This window comes from Antedon mediterranea, chromosome 5, assembly GCF_964355755.1.
Source record: "Antedon mediterranea chromosome 5, ecAntMedi1.1, whole genome shotgun sequence".
In the NCBI taxonomy this organism is placed as follows: domain Eukaryota; kingdom Metazoa; phylum Echinodermata; class Crinoidea; order Comatulida; family Antedonidae; genus Antedon; species Antedon mediterranea.
Window position 1 is genome coordinate 5,319,667 of NC_092674.1, and position 24,386 is coordinate 5,344,052.

General features: G+C 33.2%; 2 protein-coding genes across 2 annotated transcripts; one reads left to right on the forward strand and one right to left on the reverse strand.

The window, feature by feature from the left end:
- Positions 1-1,258: 1,258 nt before the first annotated feature.
- Positions 1,259-9,134, reverse strand: LOC140048666 (UDP-glucuronic acid decarboxylase 1-like). Its single transcript, XM_072093437.1, has 13 exons — positions 8,903-9,134; positions 5,897-5,936; positions 5,211-5,256; positions 5,037-5,080; positions 4,678-4,738; positions 4,374-4,554; positions 3,699-3,863; positions 3,263-3,384; positions 2,814-2,977; positions 2,495-2,555; positions 2,239-2,296; positions 1,960-2,063; positions 1,259-1,513 (listed from the first exon to the last, which is right to left on the reverse strand). Exons 1-13 carry the CDS (start codon positions 8,985-8,987, stop codon positions 1,406-1,408), a joined length of 1,239 nt encoding a protein of 412 aa, XP_071949538.1. The 5' UTR covers positions 8,988-9,134; the 3' UTR covers positions 1,259-1,405.
- Positions 9,135-9,434: 300 nt separating this feature from the next.
- LOC140049285 (structural maintenance of chromosomes protein 4-like) lies at positions 9,435-23,972 on the forward strand. Its single transcript, XM_072094130.1, has 24 exons — positions 9,435-9,461; positions 9,973-10,155; positions 10,765-10,959; positions 11,714-11,893; positions 12,454-12,618; positions 12,986-13,113; positions 13,469-13,609; positions 14,152-14,302; positions 14,766-14,930; positions 15,323-15,501; positions 15,735-15,843; positions 16,095-16,226; positions 16,644-16,805; positions 17,186-17,226; positions 17,513-17,700; positions 17,897-18,129; positions 18,389-18,512; positions 19,367-19,556; positions 20,380-20,567; positions 21,011-21,141; positions 21,708-21,890; positions 22,506-22,738; positions 23,188-23,371; positions 23,728-23,972. Exons 2-24 carry the CDS (start codon positions 9,997-9,999, stop codon positions 23,866-23,868), a joined length of 3,702 nt encoding a protein of 1,233 aa, XP_071950231.1. The 5' UTR covers positions 9,435-9,461; positions 9,973-9,996; the 3' UTR covers positions 23,869-23,972.
- The last annotated feature ends 414 nt before the right edge of the window (positions 23,973-24,386 follow it).

Consider the following 24,386-nt stretch of genomic DNA (forward strand, 5'->3'; position numbering starts at 1 on the left):
CAATTTTAATTCCTTATATTAGTCTAGGCATGTTATTTGCTGTTAGTGAATTTGAATCACTATTCCAATTGATGAAAATTCATGCATAAGACATTATGCTCTACAAAACTTAAAATTAGTGAGACAAAAATCCTAGCACCACACATGAATTGAACCCAGACCCTGGAGATTGGTAGGCAAGGATCTTACCACCAAGCTACAACTCTACTCTAAATATAATCAAGTACAGAAAATGATTTTTTCCAAATTGTAAAAGATATAAGAAAGTTAATGTTTTCAAATTTGAAATATTACAAATACCGGTGCAGTATAAAACAAAGATACAATTTATCAAATAAATTTCTTCTACACATAATCTATATACAAAGAAAATATCTGCTAATGTCAGTTAGCTATAAACAATGTTCCTACAAGGTAATATATTCATGTTTACTGCAATTTAAACATACAGTACTGTACATACAAAATAATAATAATAATCAAGTGTGATGAATATAAATAGTTTTCCATCAACGGGGATTAAAATATATTCATAGTTGATTCGGTTTTTGAAATACAAAATACATATAAAATCAAATTTCTACAGCTACTATTATAAGGATGTTTAAAAAAATATCTCTTAAATCACTATAAATTAGTAATGTTTTTCCTAATATTCTGTAATATATTTTTGCAGAGAGAGCACCATTACAGTGGAATGATAAGATTGTTAGGTCAGTATTAACAATAGATGTTTCCATTTTAACCTTTGACCTATTTCTTATTTAGGGGAGAGGATGTACTAATGGATGGTTAACATGTGCAAACAGCTCCATTAAATATATCAATAAGAACCATTACCTATCCACAAATGTCACATTCTAAGGACATCACCACCCCCTCCCCATGATCATATATTAATTCTTAAATCCTCAGTACTATATTTTGTGCTAATTCCTTCCTCTTTTCTCTCTAACCATATTCCCACCTTTCTCTTCAAACCATCCATTTTCACAATAATATTGATATAAAATAAATTCTGATATCACCAATTATTGATATCAATAAATTGTGATACCAATAAATATTGATATAAAAATAAATGTTAATATCAAAAAATATTGATAAAAAATAAATGTTGATATCAATAAACACTGATATCAATAAATATTGATAAAAACAAAATGTTGAAATCAATAAATATTCATAAAAAAATAATGTTGATATCAATAAATATTGATGAAAATAAATGTTGATATCAATAAATACCGATATCAATAAATTCTTATATCAATAAATATTGATATCAATAAATATTGATATCAATAAATATTGATATCAATAAATATTGATATCAATAAATATTGATATCAATAAATTGATATCAATAAATATTGATGTGAATAAATATCATCAATTTAATGTTCTACTTGTGAGCATCTCGTAAAAACTTTGGCTGCCACATCTTTTCACTGTGTTTAAGTTCGGTTCGGAAATATGCCACTGTTTTTGAGATCCCCTCTTCAAGCGGTACCTAGAAGACAGAAGAAAAAACATGCAAGTCCAACATTAATGTCGGTTGTCATGAGGGCTAGAAGGATTAAATAAATTACCCCCACTTGTCATAAGCATTAACTAGCACATTTATCTTCTTAAAATAAATGACCCCCCCCATTTGTTGATATATATCAAAAGAATAAGCAAAGTGAAGGTGATGTGATGGAAATGGATTGGACATGAGTTACGAATGGAGGAATAGCTGCAATTGTATGACAGCTTTAACATGGTCTCCAGAAGATAGGATAAAAGTTGGACGTTCAAAAACAACATGGAGAAAAGAGAAAAAGAGAGAGCTGGGATGGAAATCATGGAACCAAGCCAAACCTGTTGCCAGGGTCTGGGTGCATTGGCAGAGTAACCTTGCAGCTTTATGGGCTAAAGGGCCCGAAGAGGATAGGAAGGTAGTTGATATATACTGACCTGTGGTTCCCAGCCCAATAGCTTCTTGGCTTTGCTGATATCTGGTTTCCTTTTCTTGGGGTCATCTTCTGCCGCTTCTTTATGTACTATCTCACTAGATCCTCCTGATAGAAAATAATATAAAAATCTCGTAAAAGTAAAGAAACTTTAAATGGTACGAAATTGATTTAGGATATCTATAGAATCTTTCAATATAATTTTCAGTAATAAAGATTGATATCTAATTTTATGCCTAGAATTGAAGGTGTATTGGTGAGGGTCATCATAACAATTACTAACCAACGAAAGTTTTAATTATTTTAGCAAATTCCAAAATGGTGTGTTCATCTGGATTTCCCTGAAAAAAAAGTAAAACCTTTTAAACATAATTTATAACAATTAACATAATTTATAACTATTAATTGCACTGTATATGTAGACTATTGCTAGACTATTGCTAGACTATTCAGGGCACTATTATTGAAAAATATTGTCAAGGCAAGCTTTCCAAAATAGTGACCTTAGGAAGTTGTGCAATAAATGTATATATACTTACTATATTTACAGGACTTGAAACTTCACTATTCATTAATTTTATAAGTCCATCAACTAAATCTCTATAAAAATGAAATTTAATAATTAAAAGTTAGATAAAATCATAAAACGAAATGGTCTATTCAGCATTCAGTTTTAATTTCTTTAAAGCTTTTTATAAACTATCAAACTAGTGTGATGTGCCCAAAAATAGTAGTGATATGCCCAAATATGGTAGTGATATGACATCATCATGTCCATACAATATATGGGCACATCACATTTTTTTGTCACATAAAGTTTGATAGTGTAGACAGAGCTTACGACATATAACAACTTACGTTACATATTGAAATGAGCGTGTCTGTGTTCCCGTTCCATATATGGTGATGGGGTCACCTTGCAGTGCCTGCATAATGAAGTTACTGACAACACGCCCATCAGCCATGTGCATACGTGGGCCAAATGTGTTAAATATTCTGGCAACTCTTACTTCAACATTTTCCTTTATGTGGCAGAATAGATAAAAAATATTTTGATAATGTATTTTTTAATAAAATATCAAGGCTGTAGCGAAAGGATAAAAACAGACGAGGCAAAGATGTTTTAAATATAATTATCTATATAAAATATGATGATCTATGCTGGGGAATTGGGTGGGTGGTGAAAATCGAAAATTTCAGAAAAGTCGCTCAACCTTGTCTGCCTCATGCTGGACCTGAATATATGTATTTTTAATATCAATAACTTAGTAAATCAATTATAAAAATGGAAATGAAATTAATCAAACCTGTTTTGCGTAAGCGTAACACATCGTTTCAGCTACTCGCTTGCCCTCATCATAACATGCCCTTGGTCCAATCGGATTTACATGACCCCAATATTCCTCTGTTTGTGGATGTTGCTCTGGATCTGTGTGCATTTGAAATAACAACAAATTCATTCTTTGCTAAAGTATATTTTAATACAGTATTGGTAAATATTTTTTTAACTCTCAAACTGCATTAAGATTTCACTTAAGCTCTGTCTACACTATCAAACATTAAGTGTAAAATGTGATGTGCCCATATATGGACATGATGATGTCATATCACTACCAAATTAGGGCATATCACTACCAAATTTGGGCATATCACTACCATATTTGGGCACATCAAACTTTTTTGGTAAAACTAGTTTGATTGTGTAGACAGATTTTTATACTACTACTACTGCCAATCTATTACCTCCATAGACTTCAGATGTTGATGCGAGCAGTAGCCTAGCCTTGACACGCTTTGCCAGGCCTAGCATGTTCAACGTTCCCATTGAGTTAGTCTTGATAGTTTTAATAGGATTATACATGTAGTGAGGTGGAGATGCTGGAGATGCAAGATGGTAGATCTGGTCAACTGTAACAAATAATAAATAATTACGTTTGTATAATGCTATTTTAAATATCAGTGCTCATGGTTCTGTGGACTAAGATGCAACACTTTTCAACTATATGCTTCTCACAGGGTCACTGATGCCAACTCTAACACTCCTCCATCTGTCCAGGACAGTGTCTATATGTAAACTAGTACACTGACGTAACCCCTACTCGTCTTGATGGTACTAGGTGGTTTAAACCCACTGTCGAAACGCCAATTTACACATACGAGCGGTAACGGTAAGCGGAAAACCGTGTAGCTTGTCTCGCGTAGAATCTGTATCTATCCCGAGTGCAAACCGTCTGTCCGCTCAGCGCTTTGTGTAAATGGTCATAAGGAATAACATAAATTCTATATTTTGATTACCATTAATTGGCCTTTAACCGCTTGGCCACTCACTAAAAATGAAAAAAGATCGCTCTATACACATAGTATAACATTCGAGTGGCCAAGTATGTTAAGACAGTGATTGAAAATTAATGACAATACCTTCTATTAACAGCGGTTCCACAATGTCATGGTTAATTAGCTCAAAATTATTGTGTCCCAACCAATGCTCAACATTACGTTTACGCCCAGTGAAGAAGTTATCAGCGACGGTCACCTCATGTCCCTCCATCATTAACCGATCAACTAGATGAGAGCCAACAAATCCTGACCCACCAGTAATCTAACAGGTTAAAAATGAATACAGAGAATACTCTAATAATTACATAAAACACTCAACACAAATTAAGGAGACATAAAATCATTGATTAAACAAAGTGTGCCTTCAACATATTCAACTACTCACCAGTATTCGTTTGCGATCTTTTTCTGTAAGGAACTTCACTTCTGGATATTTTCGAGTAGTTCTAAGAGAACAATTCAAAATCTTATTACAAGTTTACTACAGTGCGAATGCAGGATTGTTTAAATGTGGGAACACTAAAATGATTATGTAAATAGTCATTGTAGCTGTCAAATGGAGTGTGCGTCCAAAGTGCTACCTCACTGGATCTGCTCCTAGTTTATTAGGATAAGCTAAAATGTAATGGGTTTGTCTATGCTTTAATATATAGATTGTTTTCATGACAATGGGGTGGGGTTATATACTGGGATGGGCTTATGCCTGAGTCGCTCTAGTGTCTCTCTGATCTCTGTGTTACTTACTTATTTTCCATTTCTTTGATCTTGTCAACCAGTGGCTGAACAATCTGTAAAAATTATAATAGATCTTAAATATATTCTATAACATTTAAGTTCCTAATATCACATTTACTAAGAGTTATGATTAGCATATTACACAAGATATAATATTTTGTAAAATATTTTTAAAAATCATACCTTTCTTATTTCTTGTTCAATATCTGAATCATCCATCCCTCTTTCTCTGCAAATTAAACAAAATAATAATAGGCCTAGTTCATTGCTATAGAGCGCATATAAGCTTAGCAAGCTCTCAATGCGCACTGCACATTATTACCACGGTCATTTTTTGGATCAAACACGTATGGAAACATACTCCCATAATAATGCAGCTAGTAATCAGCGCAAAGTTGTGTCTTGATCTAATCGGGTACCCATTTATACACCTGGGTGGAGAGAGGCAAATTGAAGTAAAGTGTCTTGCATAAGGATATAAGCAATGCGGTGAAAGTTGGATTTGGACCACGATCTCACGATCAGTAATCCAACGTCTTTGTAATGTATGTTATCATTTATTGTAGATATTATGAGATTAAGCAACAAATGTTAATTTTTTTTAGGATTAGTGTAATTACAACCCATTATTTATATTATTTATGAGATTAACTGGATTAAGGACAATTTACACAGACAAGTGGTAACAGTAAGCAGAAAATCGCATAGCTTGTCTCACATAGAATATGTATCTACTATGAGCAGAAACCACCCGTCGGCTCTGCATTTTCTGTAAATAGTCATAAGGAATTACATACGGTAGATCTATATCCACCACTCGTCTGTGTAAATTGGTCTTAAGTGTTTAAAAAACTATATTTGAATCTTACCTGGAAGATACTCCTGTTTTGCCAACTCCACAACACACGCCTGGAAAGAAATATAAAAGGAAATAACTACAGTACTATTAGTGTAAGAAACAGAAAAAGCAATTAATACCAATCAAAACACATTAATTACAATATGTTTAACATTCTGCTATACAATTGCTATAATTGAAACCAAACTAAAACAGAACTGCTAAACAAAGAAAAAAGTAAAAACAATTTAGCTTTTGAAAACAATATTGATATGACCTTATTTGGTCACAAAAATAACAAACCTGCTGTGATTCAATAAATATATAATAAGATGAGTGTATTGAATTAATTCAAATAGCACTCTTCAGTGGCAGGTCCAAGATTTTGAAATGGGAAAGGGGAAGGGGTGTGGGTTATCAGAAAGCTGAGACCTCACCACCATCACTTTGAATCTACTATGCTACATCAAGGTAACTGCTTAGAAAACTTCGGTACATGATAATTTGGCAGGCATTCTAATGGATTAATATACTTTATTTGAGAACTTCAAATCAAATTTAAAAGTAAAAGAAAACAAAATACATAACAAAAAAAGAATAATGCTACGGAAGGAGTGAGAATGACCCCATGATAGTCAAAACATTCCTCGTTTTTGTAGCATTTATTTTTCTTTAAAAAAAAATTAATTCTGGATTTCCTATTATTTATTAAAAACAAACTTACCTTTCTTCCTTAAAAAAGCTGAAAAAAAAGTATATTTTACTCTCTACAAGTACCAGCGATATAATGATTATTTTTTATCAAAATTCTAGCTACAACAACTACCCATTAAATTTAATTAAGCAAAAAAAAATGTTTAATTTATGAATTAAATTATTATGTAAATTTAAAGTTGCAGTAATTCTTTCAATCGTTCAATATATTAAATTATAATTTATATTACTGGTAATCAAATCTGAAACATATTTTAATTATTATATCCTATTGTTTAAATCTTTTGAAAATAACATTAATTACAATAAATTAACACAAGCAAAATATATAATTGATTCCACTAATTTAAATCGCATTTTAAGATATTCTTAAATTTACATATTAAAATATAATAGTGATTTATTCACAGAATTTTGTTGTATATCAAATAAACCATGTAAGCCAGCCAATTAGAATATTATATAATATTTCTATGGAATAATATACTGTACAGTACATTTTGTACTACAAAACAATAACATGTGATATTAACTCTAATATTTATTGTTGTTACCCGATTCTTTTAAACAATCGTCTGTAGGATCGCAAGTTTGCGGTTCATCGTCATTCGCGTCCGTTTTAGATTCTTCACAAGTCTCGAGACGCTCACACATTGACATGGCATTTATATTATCGAAAATCAATATGATCAGTCCAACAAACCGAAATATACGATTTAAATCCATGTTTTTGCTAATGAATAAACACTGGTTTTAGTAGCACACACTGGATATGTACTGTACACATCTACAACTTAAATACTATATATTCTTGTGCTGTATGAATACAACACAAGCATTCAACCGTAGTAAGGGATATTCATTCAATATACAATTGAGTACATAGTGTGTGATACTATACAAATTACAAAAGAGTATTAGTGGTTTAAACCACATAATTCAATTTAAGACTAACTTACAAGGCTATCCTTACCAGTATAACTATAAACGTATGAACATGTATATATATGATTTATTAATTATTGTTCCTCCAGAAATTAATACAGAATAAAAAGATACTTTTGGTCTGAAATTTTGTTTAAATCATGATTATAATATCATTTATTTAGATTTATAAATACAACCTCAATTTGGGGATCTTTATTCATTTCGTTTAATTAGATAATCATTCATTATTTGTTCATGTATTTTCAGAGTGGTAATTCTTTTTTCACTGGCAAATATAAAATACCTATTTATTTATTTATTTATTCAACTTTTTTTTACAAGGTTAGCTCTAACACAGCTGACTTGAAGTAAAGAGGCCAACTTAAAAACAATACAAAAATATACAAACGACATTCAAATATAAAGATACAAGAGTAATCATAAAAGTTAAAAGTTTCAAACAGATTAAAAAAAGTTAAAATGCATACATGTAGAATAAATTAGAAAAATATTAAAATTCATTAAAAACCTATAATTTAAAGCCCCATTCTCTACGTTTTTTAGATCTAATTTAAGATCACAAACTATATTTAATGTAAAAATAATACTATATGATCCTATTGCGATAACTTTTTTCGTCTTTAAACGGTTAAAAATGTGAAAAATAAGTCGATTCTAATAATTATAGCGGCCTGCTATAAATCCCAAAATGCATTGCGCGCGGATTGATATTTTTGTTTTTCACCTGTAATTCGCCCACTTTTCGATCGATCGTGAGGCCAAAACAAATGGAAGACTCCTAACTTTTCAGCGAAAATACCGGGTTTTCCCCAATTTGTATCAACGGAGTCTGGCAAAAATAGAAAGACAATTAATGCAGCAACTATACAACGTCAGGCTAGGTATATAGGTAGCGTACGATGTTCGTACGTTACCGATGTTTACCAGCTAGGCCTACAAAACTAAGCCTAGCTAGGCTAGGCCTAAGACCGTCCACGAGAGGTCGATTGCCGCGAGCTACTTAGGTAGTGCATTGTTTCTCACTTTTTATCATAATTTACCATAAAACGTACATTTAAGACAAGGAATGACATGGTTTAATGTTTTTAAAGTGATATATATGTATTATTTTCCAAAAAACGCTTAAAATTGCAGGGAAGGGGTCTTTAATAAACAATAGTATTCGGTGCAACAGAATACAAGTAGGGATTTCTTTAAATTAGTGCCACATGAACCAATTAAAAAAGTAGTCTTAGCTAGTATATAGATAAATAAACAAGATCTTTAAAAAATATTGGTATTTTAGGATAAAACATACCGTAATAACATATCTCTATGGTAATACACAAACTGATCAATAATACTTATAGTTTTATAGTAAGTAAAGTATGCCTACCTATGATGATAGCAGACAGCAATCCTGTGAACAAGACATATTTAAAACGTTTCATACACATGCTTACAGTCGACGATGCAACCATTTTAAAATGGTTTCAAAAACCTCGCCTTTTATGTAACTGTACTTAAACGTCTGGGAAATGTAAATATCTTTTATATATATATTGTTTGCAAAGCTTTGAATGAGAACAATTTTCTATACACAAACTGTTTTCCATGTTTTGTGACTGTGCAATGACCCGTGTCGGCGACCCGGCTGCTATTATTTGCCAATTTCAAAATATTTAATATTTTTTTGAATAAACATATACCATAGTATTCAAATACTTATTTTATACTAAACAAATTGTTTAAATATTTTTATTTTTATTTATTTTATTTTAATTCAATTGTGTAGTCAGAAACATATATTACTGCTTTTTTAGATTTATTTAATAATAATTAAAAGACTAAAACCCTTGTCCAATCAAAATAACAGCCTGACACTGGCGGATTTTTTGTAGCGCCTTTTTTACGTTTATTTTGAAAAAGTTCGTCTTGTTTTTTCACTGATTTTGGTAAGCTTCGTGCTTCAACTGTTCAGTTAATTAGATTATTTATAATTCTTTATTATTATAGCCTTTAGTAAATATAGATCCGTAATAGTTTATTGATGTTAAAAGACATGTTTGCGTATGTAGGACTAGGCCTAGGCCTTATCCACGGATGGATGACACGACGATCGACTGAAGTGATGAGACAGACGGTGTATTGTCTTCCTCGGCTGCTGTTGTTGGTACCAAGACGATTGGGCCCATTTTCTGCTCCCCCCCCCCCCTCCCTCACTCTGCCCTTAATAGTAATTTCTAGATCAAAGCTACTATTCTAAACAATAATAGATTTAAATTTAAACAGTATGCATTTGAACGATTTATATTAATTTTGCACATTTTTATTAGGCAGGCCTAGCCTAACCCTAACTAGAGGTAGGCCTACCCTATCCTATATCTTTATTTTTAACAATATTTTGTTTTATCATGGAGTAAAATTCTTTACTCCATGGTTTTATAATATATTTCTCCTTCATAGGCATATTCTGTGTTTCAGCTCACGATGGAGATAAATGGTGATGGTGAAGGAACAACTGATGTTCCTATGGAGGACTCGCCACCATTAACAAATAGTGCTACACCACGACTCATGATAACAAAGATTGAAAATGACAATTTCAAATCATATGCTGGCAAAGTTGTCCTAGGACCATTCCATAAAGTATTGATTTTTATCTGATTTTGTGTTCTATTACTGTTAGAAAACTTTATTTATATAGTTACAAAATATATAATTATTAATACTAAATAATATAATCAAATTCCTTGATATTTTTATATAAATGATTAAATTTTACTTTACTTTTTTACTTTATTTCCCAGTACAAAATAAATACATTTACAGGTATAATATAATATTATGCATTAAATGCAAATAAAAAATTTACTACACCCGTCTGGTGGATTGTAGAAAACTGATATCACTCTGACCAATATTGCTATTTCCTTTGTAAGGTTCTAACAAATTAATTGGTGATTTTGTTTGTTTGTTTTATTAGTTTCTCCACACATTTTAAAATAAAAGATAAAAATTACAAATTGCAAAAAGAAAATTACAATAAACAAGAAAAACATCAAAAATGTGCGGATGGAGGTCAAATAAGTTGCGGACAACTTTAAGTCGTGACCACCAGTTAAAAAAAATAAAAATTATATATAAGTTCATAAACTATGCACAAAACATACACACTCTGATGCCATTGTAATAGTTATTTAAAAAGATATTTTATGTTGTTTGTACCATCTTTAAAAATCACATTTATTTTTTTAGAGTTTCTCGTGCATAGTTGGTCCAAATGGAAGTGGCAAATCCAACGTCATAGATGCAATGTTGTTTGTGTTTGGTTACCGTGCAGCGAAAATCAGATCAAAGAAAATATCTGTGTTAATCCACAAATCTGATAAGTTTCCCAATCTTAATAGTTGCACAGTCGCTGTCCACTTCCAGAAGATTGTAGACTTTGGTGTAAGTTAAAGGTCTGTCTACACTGTCAAACTAGTTTGACAAAGAAATCTGTGATGTGCCTAAATATGGTAGTGACATGACATCATCATGTCCGTATTTTGGCAAATCACACTTTTTTGTCACAAAAAGTTTGATAGTGTAGACTATAGTTCATATCTTTGTATTTTTTTCATTAGGGTAAACTATAAAAAATAGTCTTACGGTTTTGCTACATTCGGCTAGTAGCATCAGTAGCCTTGTTTACACAAGTGGTGTTTCTCAGTGCTGTCTACAGCCACCACTTATATCCAATCTAGATGGATTGAGGGCGCAGGAGAGAAAGAACGTGTTTTCGAGTTGTGGTATCTTTTGCAATTTTAAATCAGAATATTTCTTAATTTTCTTTTCATATTTCTCATAAATATTTATAGTGTTGAATAGCTGAGTCTCTCTTTATTCTAGATTAGGATTTTTGGATTGTGGATGGTTTCTGACATGAAATTTAGTCTTAATTTTGTGTTTTTATTTGGGATTTTGTCTTACACATTGCAGTATATTGGGGAGCTTTCGTTTTGCGATGACAAAACTATGTCATGTTACTTCACTGTGCGCAAATTTGGATGTGTGTCCTCACTCCTCACCTCGACGCAGGTTTGACGGTGTCTAGTCTAGACGACCGGCAACACGTTGATTGACCTGACCTAGGTTGATCGTTAGCCTTTGGTTTTTGCAGATCAAAGTTCACTATTAAGATTTTTATTATTTATATCTTTAGCCTGGTGAAGATGAATACAATATCGTGCCAGGATCTCAGTTCATTGTCTCTCGTACCGCATTCAAAGACAGCACCAGTCAGTATCATCTTGACGGTAAACGGGTGCAGTTTAAGGAAGTGTCCGTTAAGTTACGAGAAAGTGGAGTTGACTTAGATCACAACAGGTTTCTAATCTTACAAGTAAGTTCTAAAGCCTTGTCTACACTATCAAACTTTATGTGACAACAAAGTGTGATGATTATGATTATGTGACAGATGGGCATGATGATGTCATATCATATTTAGGAATATCACTACCAAATTTGGGTATATCACACTTTTTTTGTCAAAGTAGTTTGATAGTGTAGACAGAACTTAATATATTAATTTCATGTTTTGAAACTTGCTAAGACACTAATTAGTAACAATGAACAACTTTACTGGGACAGGCCAGAAAATGTTGTTACCTGCTCAGATGGGAATAATTTTAGAAGAAAAGTGCATAATATTTTTACCAAGAATACATTCCTTTTGTTCCCGTTCAACATGCAGTAGTTACTGTAACCTTTAAGCCCTGTCTACACTATCAAACTTGATGTGACAACAAAATGTGATGTGACATGTTGATGTCATATCACTACCATATTTGGGCACATCACACTTTTGTTGTCAAAATAGATTGATAGTGTAGACAGAGCTTTAGAGTATTGGGAATAAAAAGAAGAGAAACAGGCTAAAAATTGTGAATGCCTTTTTTGTAGGGCGAGGTTGAACAGATATCATTGATGAAACCTAAGGCATTGACAGACCATGAAGAGGGCATGCTAGAGTATCTGGAGGACATCATTGGCAGTAATGTTCATAAGGAACCTATTGAAGAACTCAGCAAGAAGGTTGAGGAACTCAATGAAGAGAGAGGAGAGAAGGTGAGCGTGTTATGTTCAAACAAAATCAGGAATAGGAGAGGCCTAAAGAATATACTATACCTGAATATTCCAAAAATGTGTTCCAACAAATTGGAAAATCGGTTTATTAAGCTCTGTCTACACTATCAAACTTTATGTGACATATATGGACATGATGATGTTCACTGCCATATTTTGGCATATCACTACCATATTTGGCCACACCACACTTCTTTTGTAAACTAGTTTGATAGTGTAAACATAGCTTTAGGTTCAAAGTGAATGATAAAACATATTATCAACCATTCAAATGTAGAAATACCTATGCTACAGTTAGAGACAGTGAATGCCTTAATTTCACCATCAAATAAATATTTGTTTATTTTAGTTGAGTCGAGTGAAAGCAGTCGAAACCGAAATGAACCAGTTAGAAGAACCGATGAAAGAAGCCGAGGAGTTCTTACGCAGTGAGAATGAGATTACTCATAAGAAAAATAAACTTTTCCAAAGATATATGTAAGTCGTCTTTGTCATTGACAGTACTGCAGGTGATACTGTATATCCTTGGGTATAATCCCACGTCTGGTTTAATCCTACCCCTATCCTACTACTACTATTTTACATCTGATTTCACAAACAGGCATATCCCCGGATATAGTCCCAGTATTGAATTTTGGTCTGGATGTATGCCTTTCTCTAACCAGTTCAGATGAGTTTTTACAAGAAATGCTTACCAATCATTTTTTTCCCCCGGGTATAGTCCCAACCCACAAAGTCGGCCCAATTTTGTGTTTTAAGTGGGTGGGATTATACCAGAGGATATACCATAGTGAGCATAAATCATAGAGAGATATACATATTTTTTTTCTAGACATGATTGTACAGAAGTATGTAAGGAAGTTGAAACTAAGAAGACTGAAGTAGATGAAAATATGAAAAAAATACAAGACAACCTGAAACAACTGACAGATGACAATGCAATCAAAGGAAAAGATCATAAGAAACTATTTAAGTAAGTCAACATTTTAGTTTATTTATTTAGTTATATCTTATATATATATTTATATGTATTTTATGTCTTTAGGCCAAGGATTACCAATAGTAAATTAATCAATATCCTATTAGATAGGTGGTAATCCCCCTGATACAGTGGCTATTTTGTGAACCTGTTCACTGGGATAACCCTGCTACTCGTCTCGATTCATTGATGAACTGGGTTCTTTAAAGTGCACACAGGTTATAACTGTGTACACTGGACCTACGGTTTATAGTCCTTATCCGAGAAGACTTGTTCCACCACCAGAACTAGGAGCGAGTCGGCCTCGAACCCATGCTGATATTGTTGACTTTTTAGTTACGGTAACTGGCCACCCTTAACTGCTTGACCATTTGACTCGCTAGATACAATGCTAGTTATTCTCTATCTCTACACTTTTTAACCTAGTGAACTAATTTCAACCAGAAATGGTATTGGAATGGCCTAACAGTGTACTCAGGTCTGGTTACCCTTTGCTTGAATGGTAAATAATGAATTTCTTAATTTTTTAAATAAAGGAAATATGAAAAATTATCAGAAGAAGCCAGGAAAAGAAAAGAAGAATTTGCTGAATTTGAAAGACATGATCTTAAATGTAGAGAAGACTTGAAGTACACGAAAGAAAAGCAAAAGAAATTAATAAAAGCTTTGGAAAAGGAAAGAACAAAGGTAAGTACTGTTGAAAGAATAAATGGAAAGTCATACTATAATGCTCAGTTCTCAAAACTTGTGTGCTCTAAAGGTTTTTAAACTATGCATTTAAATTCACAATCATGATTGGTGTTTTGGTAAATACTCTCCCAGTCCTGATGAAAAAATATATGGGAAGTCATACTAAATGCTCAGTTCAGCAAATTTGTGCTCCACAGGCTCTTAAACTGTGCATTTGAATTTAAATTCACAATCATGATTGGTGTTTCGGTAATTGCTCTCCTAGTCCTGATGATGTGTCATAATCATAATAATAATGCTCAGTTCTCAAAAACTTTGTGCTCTAAAGGCTCTTTGCATTTAAGTACATAAACCTGGTTACTGACTAAATTATTAAGTTAGCAAGAGTGGAGACAAATATAGTAATCCATTTTGTTAATGGTAAAGTTGAATCATTCCTCTATTTGAATTATTTTTCTAGTTGGAGGATCTTCGTGGCGGATCCACAGAAAATGGGCAAACAATTGATGAGATGAAAGAAAAGAAGGAAAAGCTGGAAAGTCAATTAATGAAGGAAGAGGACAAAATGAGTGAAATTATGGAATCCTTGAAGGGAGCAACGAAAGATTTACAGGAAGAGAAAGAGGTAAAAATCTGTCAAAATCTTTAGTGACAAAAAAATGTGATATGGAAATGATGATGTCTAATCACTACCATATTTAGGCACATCAAACTTTTGGTTGTTAAACTAGCTTGATAGTGTAGATAGAGCTTTAGAATTATTGTTATTATACTTATAGGCCTACGGGGTTCAAGACTTAAAGTTCAGTGAACTTACTGTGGCCTCCATTCACCCACATTTAATATATGTATACTCATGATTGTTTAAATTATCTATATAAGTGAGTGGAAAAATAAACGAAACAAATTATTCTTATTGCTCTTTTTAATAGAATAGTGAATCAATGAATGCTTGTAACTGACTGTATTATTTTTAGCATACTGATTCAATTTATTCAATTTATGTATTTATTTCAGAAAAAGGAGAAGGAATTGACTGGAATGCAGGATGGATTAAATAAAGCCAAGTCTGGTAAATCCGAAGCGGACTCCAGACTTCACATACAACAAGAAAAAGTGGACGATTTAAAAGGCAAATTGGACAACATAAAGACCAGTTTGGAAACTGCAAGCAAGGTTTTAGAAGAAAGAAAAAGGTTTGTTTTTTCTCAACATTAAGTAATGTTACCTAAGAGTGGCCTGCTTGGTGTTGGTTTAATGGCTTTATGTAATTCATTCGCTAAATTTCATTATAAAATCGCCTCTCATAATACCAGATTAAACATTTTTTTTTTTTGTACTGGATGCTATCTTATCTAACTGTTTTAAATAGGTAATTTTATTTTAAATAATTATGTTTTATTTCCCAAATTGTATTTTATTCTTGCAGCTCTGTTGAAGATCTTGAGGTAGAGGTTCCACAGATGGAAAAACAACTTGAAGAATCTAAGCGACAACTTGCTCAAGCTAGAGAGGCAGATGCTAAAGCGTATGAAAAGGTAAACCATATTAGTATACATAACCAGTCGTCATGTAGAGAATCACATGATGTTTAAAGCTCTGTCTACACTATCAAACTTTATGTGATGGATATATGGACATGATGATGTTATATCACTACCATATTTGGGCATATCACTTCCATATTTGGGCATATCACTTCCATATTTGGGCATATCACTTCCATATTTGGGCACATGGCATCACAGAAAACTTTTGTATGAATATATTAATAATGATTATTTTTCAGTTCAAAGACTACTCGGTGAAAGTTGGAGAAGCGCAGAATTCTTTGCAATCGTTCAATAACCGAGGAGCGGTGTTGACTGCCCTCATGAGGGAGAAGAATAACGGCAACATACCAGGAATCTATGGAAGATTGGTAAGCTAATGTTTGTATTTTTTAATGTATTAGTAAAGGATTTTTCCCCTGTTATGCTTCTTACATTTTCTGTTAATTGCTTAGAGGAGCCCTGAATTTTGCGCTATATAAATAAAGATTTCAATTGATGGTGCAAGAGTTAATGTACAAACCTCAATTCTATAATATCAAGTTTTCTCGAACACCATATATTTAGGGTGAGCTTTCTGTCAATCTGGCTTCAAATTACTCTTAACAATAAAGCTCTGTCTACACTATCAAACTTTATGTGACAAAAAGATGTGATGTTCCCATATATGGTTATGATGGTGTCATAACACTACAATTTTTGGGTACATCACACACTTTTTTGTCAAACCAGTTTGATAGTGTAGACAGAGCTTAAGAATGTTATCTTTTACTTGTAAATGTGTATAGGGTGATCTTGGTTCAATAAACGAGAAATATGATGTTGCTATTTCCACTGCTTGTGGAGCATTAGATTACATTGTAGCTGACAACTTGGAAACAGCTGAGATGAGTGTGAAGTTCTTGCGCGACCATAATGTAGGACGAGCAACATTCATTGGCTTAGATAAGGTATGATGTCGTTTACGTTTGTCTAATATTTCTTATTAGTTAAAAGTAACTGAAAGGTAGAACATCAATCTAAAGCTCTGTCTACACTACCAAACTTTATGTAACAAAAAAATGTGATGTTCTCAAATATAGACATGATGATGTCATATCACTACCATATTTGGGTATATCACTACCATATTTGTGCACATCACACTTTTTTTATTCAAACTAGTTTGATAGTGTAGACGAAGCTTTATCCTTATAGTTGTTTACCTTATCCTTCGTGTCGATGTAGTGAGTTGGTCTAAAGAGCCTATAACGTGAATGCAATATAGACCTTATAGATGTATTTTTAATAATATACATTATATATGTTGTATTTTAATTTCATATTTTAGATGGCTCATTTACAAAAAGCATCTTGCAACAAAATAACAACGTAAGTATGAAACAAAGTTAAAACACATACTAAGGCCAACTCAGGCAGCGTCGTACAACGAGGCCTGGCGAATCATCTTCACTCGTCGGTGCTGTCTGAGTTGAATCCCGATGAGACAAGTCATCTTAAAATAGTGTTGGCCGTAATTTTTAGGTCGTTCATGCTTCGTCGTACGGCGCTGTCTGAGCTGGCTTTTAGTCCTAATATAATGATATAACTTATTTACTAAAACATGTTTTTTTTTTCATATTTGTAAATTTGTATTTATTGATTAATTATATTTTAGACCAGAGAATGTTCCTAGGTTATATGATGTGATAAAACCCAAGAATGACATTTTCAAGACAGCATTTTTCTATGGTATTGGTAACACACTAGTTGCAAATGATCTTGATCAAGCAACTAGGATTGGGCTCCAAGGAACAAAGCGCCACCGTGTGGTCACGTTACAAGGGCAACTTATCGAAACATCAGGTAGGCGTGTTTGCTTGGACTTGTCAATATAAGCCTCAAACTAATAATTTTTAGAATATTGTCATATTGCAGTTCTTCTGTTAAAATGAGGCCTGTGTGTGGGGAACTGGTTTTCACTGTTCACCATTTTGTATGTCAAAATACATCAATCCCTGCATTGTTTGACAATGCATTTTACCCTCTCGCTTCTTATTAGGTACTTTAAGCGGTGGTGGTAAACAGGTATCGAGAGGAAGAATGGGTTGCAAGATGGTGACAGACGTCACTCCTGAGAAGTTAGCTTCTATGAAAAAAGAGTTGGAAGACATTAAAAATGAATCTCAGAAACACAAACAAGAGCTGAGATGTCTGGAAGAGGAGGTTAGCCATCTAGATAAGATTCTAGTTCAGAAGAGGCTAACACTCAAGAAACACATGATGGACATCGATGTGAGTAGAAATATTTGTGGGTTATATATTACACATCTGATAAAGCAAGTATTAGATATTGCCTTCATATAGGCAGAGCAAAAGAAACTGTTTGTACTTTTGTAGGGGGTTACCCTGGTGTATTAGTACATCACAGCCACTGATCACCAACTGGGCCCTCTGGGAGACCAGTCATTGACTGAAGAGGTTACCCAGTATAAATAAATATATTTTTGCATCAATGTTGTGTAATCATATTTTTTTGTAATGTTTCATTTAGTTCAAAGCCAAACATGAAGCAACTTTGAAAGAGCAGATGAAGGAAGCAGAGAAAGAAAATGCAGAGGTTATGAAGAACACTGACTTCCAGACCTTGGAGAAGAATGCAAAGAAATTTGGTGATGGTAAGATAAAAAATTATACTTTTTTTAAAAAATCACAGAATATGCACAAATAAAAGATGTTTTTTTTTTTTAATTATGAAATGCACCTTCTGTGCTGACACAAACTTAAACGTCATGAGGAAATTTCTTAAATGATCAAAATCAAAACGGTACTGGGTGATGTGTACTAGCGTTCCTGCTCCCAAAAGTCATCCATTCATAGAAGCGCTGATGACGAAAATCTATCCTTGGTGACTAATAGGGTGGTCCCTGGACATGACTGTACTTCGGCTTTAGTTAGAAGTTTTAAATGTTTTATTTTAAATTTTCTTATGAACTAGACATATAGTTTAGGTGAGTGAGTGGCCGAGTGGTTAAGACAGTGGGACCGTAATTACGTAGCCATAACATTGGTAAAAGTTTGAGGCTCCATCGTTCTGGTGGTTTTCTCGTATAAGGACTATAAACTGTAGGTCAAGTGTACACATCTAGCTCATGTGCACTTTAAAGAACCTAGTACAGTCAAGACGAGTAGAGGATTACCCTGGTGTACTAATTCAGACAGCTACTGATCATAACTGTGCCCTCTTGGAGACCAGTCTTTATTATTATTATTATTATTTATTGCCAAAAACCAGTTACAAACATACAAAAACACAGAAACTAAGGGAGTAGGCAGGAACCTAAAAGTGAACCTAATCACTATAACAAGAGTTCAGGTTCCATACTCCCAAAGTAACAACTATGATATATAATAAACTATATTATACAAATTAATAAAAATATATAAAGGATATAAGAAAAAATACTTAAGTCTTTGACAGTATAAATATTTCAATGCAGTAGTTATATTGATTTGTTTCCAAACATTGCAGCTTATGATAAAGTGTATTCCAGCTATGCAAAGGTAGAAGATCAGGTGAAGAGCCTTCACGACAAGATAATGGAGGTGGGCAACAGTAAAGTAAAGCCACAACAAACAAAACTAAACAAACTTACCAAGGAGATAGAAGAGGCTAATAATGCTGCTCTTAAGGCTCAAGTAGCAATTAAAAACTCCAAGAAGTAAGAGTTTGTGTTTTACATTTGTCACAGATGTAAATGTATATTTGTCACATATGTAATTATATATTTGTCACATATGTTAATATAAATTTGTCACATGTTAATATATATTTGTCACATGTGTTAATATATAATTGTCGCATATAAATTTATTTGTCACATATGTAAATGTATATTTGTCACATATGTAAATGTATATTTGTCACATGTAAATGTATATTTGTCACATGTAAATATATATTTGTCACATGTAAATGTATATTTGTCACATGTAAATGTATATTTGTCACATGTAAATGTATATTTGTCACATGTAAATGTATATTTGTCACATGTAAATGTATATTTGTCACATGTAAATGTATATTTGTCACATATGTAAATGTATATTTGTCACATATGTAAATGTATATTTGTCACATATGTAAATGTATATTTGTCACATATGTAAATGTATATTTGTCACATATGTAAATGTATATTTGTCACATGTAAATGTATATTTGTCACATATGTAAATGTATATTTGTCACATGTAAATGTATATTTGTCACATGTAAATGTATATTTGTCACATGTAAATGTATATTTGTCACATGTAAATGTATATTTGTCACATGTAAATGTATATTTGTCACATGTAAATGTATATTTGTCACATGTAAATATATATTTATTACAATATGTAAATGTATATTTGTCACATATGTAAATGTATATTTGTCACATATGTATTTGTAATATATAAATGTATTTTTCACATGTCAACAAAATGAACCTTCAATTTTGCTATAAGTATTTTTGTGTCTTATTTTATTTTAAGGAATATTAAGAGAGCAGAAGACAAAATAGGCTCAATGGAAAAGGAGGAGGAAGAGAATTCGCAGTCAGTGAAGACAATTGAAGCCGAGTTTAAACGTCTGGAGGATGATGCTACTCGTGTTTTGCAAGCGTTCCGTGATGTTGAGGAACGAATGAAAGATATGCAAGACGCACTTGAGTTCAGCAAGCGTATGTTATTTTGTTTTTGAATTGTTTTTTTTAAGATAAACAAAACTCAATTTCTTAGTAGCCCTGTGTACAGTGCTCCAGGTTTGCCAGCGTATTCTGTTCTCTGCTAGTAATCAATTTGAAGTGCATATTTTGAGTCCCAAATGCTTCAAAACAATAAGATGCTTACAACTAAAAACAAACATTATGATCCCTTTAAACTTATGTACAGCACTTAGTGGTTTCATTAGGCGCTATATAAATCCAAGATATTCTTATTTATAGCTACCACAATCACATGTACCACCCGATTCCAAAAATAGATTTATTTGTGGCCGTAATCACAAAATATCACAACACCAGTTTTTAGTTTAATTTTGTTTCTTTTTTTTTTTTTTTTTTGCAAATCATTATTTTATCATTGTTAATTGTTTTGGAATTGTAAAGTATTTTATTTTTTATAGAGGAACTTGCAAAATTGCAGGAAGAAGAGAATAAGTTGAAGGCAAAAGAACTTGAGGTGAAGTATGATCTGGAAAAATATGTGGACCTTTTGGTAGAGAATCAACATAAAATGAAACACTGGAAGAAAGAGGTATGTTTTGTTGATTACTCTGCAATATCAATAATATTGTTAGTCACTCTTAAGCTCTGTCTACTCTATCAAACTTTATGTTGATGTAAAAAATGTGATGTGCCAATATATGGACATGATGCCATCATATCACTACCAAAAGTGCGTACATCACACTTTTTTGTCAAACTAGTTTGATAGTCCAGCTAGAGCTTAAAAAAAAGTTCCTATTAATCATTGTATGCTCCTATACCATCTGTGTACTCATCATTTTATCCCAATACTATTCTGTTCATTAGTTTATATTTCCATAATTCATGTTTTCACCCCTCACACACCCCTCCCATCTTGACACTGGCATCCTCAATGCTCTGTGTACACTGTGGCAAAACATTTTGATGTGCCTATATATGGACATGATGATGTCATATCACTACCATATTTGGGAATATCACTACTATATTTAAGCACACTTGAGTAAGTCACTAGTTTGATGGTGTAGATAGAGCTGTACACACCTTCCCCTCTTTGCTTCGGTTCTGGCATGTTACTACATTGATACATGATTACTTATGATTAATATATAGATCCAAAAGCTGACACTTCACAAGATGTTAGGCCAAGAGGAAGAAGAGAAATTGGAAGAGTTAACAGAAGAACAACTGGATGATGTAAATGCAGAGGCAGTGCAGTTTGAGATCACGGTATTGGAAGAAAAGTTGACAGGAATGAAACCTAACCTTGCTGCCATACAGCAGTACAAGAAAAAGGTAATGGTACCCTAATATTTGACACTTGTACGGTTGGAAAAGTCTCAACCTGACCACTTTTTCACAGAGGTCTTTGACAACCCTGTGGCTCACACAGAGATTGTTCCCTTTTCCCTCGACAACCGCACAACTTTATTTCTCGAAGCAACATCACTGTTTTAGAACACTTATTCAAGGGAGACCTTTGTAAAGGTAGCACTTTCCCATGTAAAATATATGTTAGTCCAATGGGTTGCCAACACAAGTGTTGACATAGCTTAAGGTTTCACATGTCTTGTTATGTATTGCTCATTTGTCCTGTCTTCATGTTGTTTGTAATGTCACTGCTCTAATGGCAAACCGGTAAACGAGCTTTGCTCTTACGGTTATCCATTTGTTGTTTATCTTTTATGTACAGTATTTGAAATGGTAAATAAATTGAAACTGAAGAAAATATTAGTTTTACCACTGACCAAGCCCAGCTATTAAGGGGATACTTTGTTGGGTGAGGTTGAATAGGGTTTTTATAAAGCTTTTCTCACTAAACATTATAGGTTTTGCGTAGTACTGTATTTAATTGAATTTACATTTTCTTTTTTACCTCATTAATTGTTGACATTTTGGATTACTTTTCAGGAAGAAGCGTACCTTCAGAGAGTCGGGGAGTACGATGAACTTACTGAAAACCGTAACAAAGCGCGGCGCGACCTTGAGGAAAAGCGAAAGCAGCGTCTTGACATGTTCATGAAAGGGTTCAGCGCCATCAACGAGTACCTGAAAGAGATGTACCAGATGATCACACTAGGTGGAGATGCAGAACTTGAGCTGGTTGATAGCTTGGATCCATTCTCAGAAGGAATTGTCTTCAGGTGAGTGTTATAGGGGTCTTTGGAGTGGGTGCTATTTGAGTTGTTGAAAGCTATTTAAGCATCAAGATCCATTCCTTAAGCCGAGTTTCCACTAGATGAATCTGTTCGTGCGAATCGAAAGCGTCAGCTTATACGCGTGCATAGTCATGTTACCATCTTCCAAATCCCTGTCTATGCGTGCGTATAACCTGACGCTTTCGATTAGCACGAAGAAATTCGCCTAGTAGAAAATTTAATTTTGGCATTATTGGGTTATTACTTAAGATTGTGACATTCAATGGGGTACGCATCCTAAGAAAAATCAATGCATTAACAAAATACAATCCCTGAAATCATTGCCTATTCTACAATTTAGATCAACTGTTTAACTCTTTAATAATTAAATAATATTGATTTCTATTATTATACTGAATATGGATAGCAGGCAATAAATATTTGAAATTTTTCAGTGTTCGCCCTCCAAAGAAGAGTTGGAAACAGATATGCAACTTGTCGGGTGGCGAGAAGACGCTAAGTTCGCTATCATTGGTGTTTGCGCTTCATCAGTTCAAACCAAACCCACTTTATGTGATGGACGAGATAGATGCTGCCCTCGACTTTAAAAACGTTTCAATCGTTGGTCATTATATTACAGTAAGTGCATTCTCACTCCTGAGGGCGATCAAAGTATATTGATCAAAACGTCAAGAAACTCAACAGTTCTTTTCAGAAGTATATATGTGGTGTACCCAAGGGCGTAGCAAGAGGGTAAAACAGATGAGGCAAAGATGCTTTAAATATAATTAATTTTATATATATAATTTTTTTTATTAATATAAAATATGATGATCTCTGCTAGGGGATTAGGGTGGGTCGTGAGAAACTTGAAATCTGCCTCATGCTGGCTACGGCCCTGGTACCACAAACTTTTATATCTACATATTGATTTCCCCATCCAAACCTACACAATAACAAACTAAAAACAATATTCAAATTGTGATTTATTTCAGGAAAGAACAAAGAACGCGCAGTTTATTGTCATTTCGTTGAGGAACAACATGTTTGAGCTAGCCGATCGATTGGTTGGAATTTACAAGATCGACAACTGTTCACAGACAGTGGCTATCAACCCTAAAAAACTGAGTTGCTGAAGTAACTGCTGAGGCCTATATATAGCTTTTGTAATGACTATGTAAAAAACGAACTTGTATTGTATGTAAATATCTCATGTACCATTTACTTTAATATCAACACTGGATGTTTTTTTATACTGTACTTATTTCACATAACTATAAATGGAGGACGAAAGCCGCAAAAACAGTTTATGTTGCTTTGATTGAAAAATTATGAATTTCATTATCATAAAATATATAGCCATACTATGTTGAAACACCAGACCATGTCAGGTCATCGAAGTTAACCAATGTTGGGTCTGGTTGCGTTCTGAATAAGAGACCCTCTCGAAATAGCGGCGGGTGCTGTATATACCAAAGGGCGATGGTGTAATGATAATATCGGACTAGCATGTGATAGGCATGGGTTCGAGCTGATCTGGTAGGTAGGTACTGCACTGCTGGCTTCCGTGTGTCCATGGACAGCCTAATCCGAATTTCCTCAGTTTCCAGTTAAGTCTGAGGACCAACATTCAATATTGACAATTGTTTTACTG

Bases quoted from the DNA above. Each gene is read 5' to 3' on its own strand.
- LOC140049285 (XM_072094130.1), top strand. From the start codon at position 9,997: ATGGAGATAAATGGTGATGGTGAAGGAACAACTGATGTTCCTATGGAG. The intron at 18,513-19,366 runs GTAAGATAAAAA...CAAACATTGCAG, and splicing joins TGCAAAGAAATTTGGTGATG to CTTATGATAAAGTGTATTCC. The intron at 22,739-23,187 runs GTGAGTGTTATA...GAAATTTTTCAG, and splicing joins TCAGAAGGAATTGTCTTCAG to TGTTCGCCCTCCAAAGAAGA.
- LOC140048666 (XM_072093437.1), bottom strand. From the start codon at position 8,987: ATGGTTGCATCGTCGACTGTAAGCATGTGTATGAAACGTTTTAAATAT. The intron at 4,739-5,036 runs GTAAGTAACACA...TTGTTCTCTTAG, and splicing joins ATCAAAGAAATGGAAAATAA to AACTACTCGAAAATATCCAG. The intron at 3,864-4,373 runs GTATTGTCATTA...TATTTGTTACAG, and splicing joins GGAACCGCTGTTAATAGAAG to TTGACCAGATCTACCATCTT.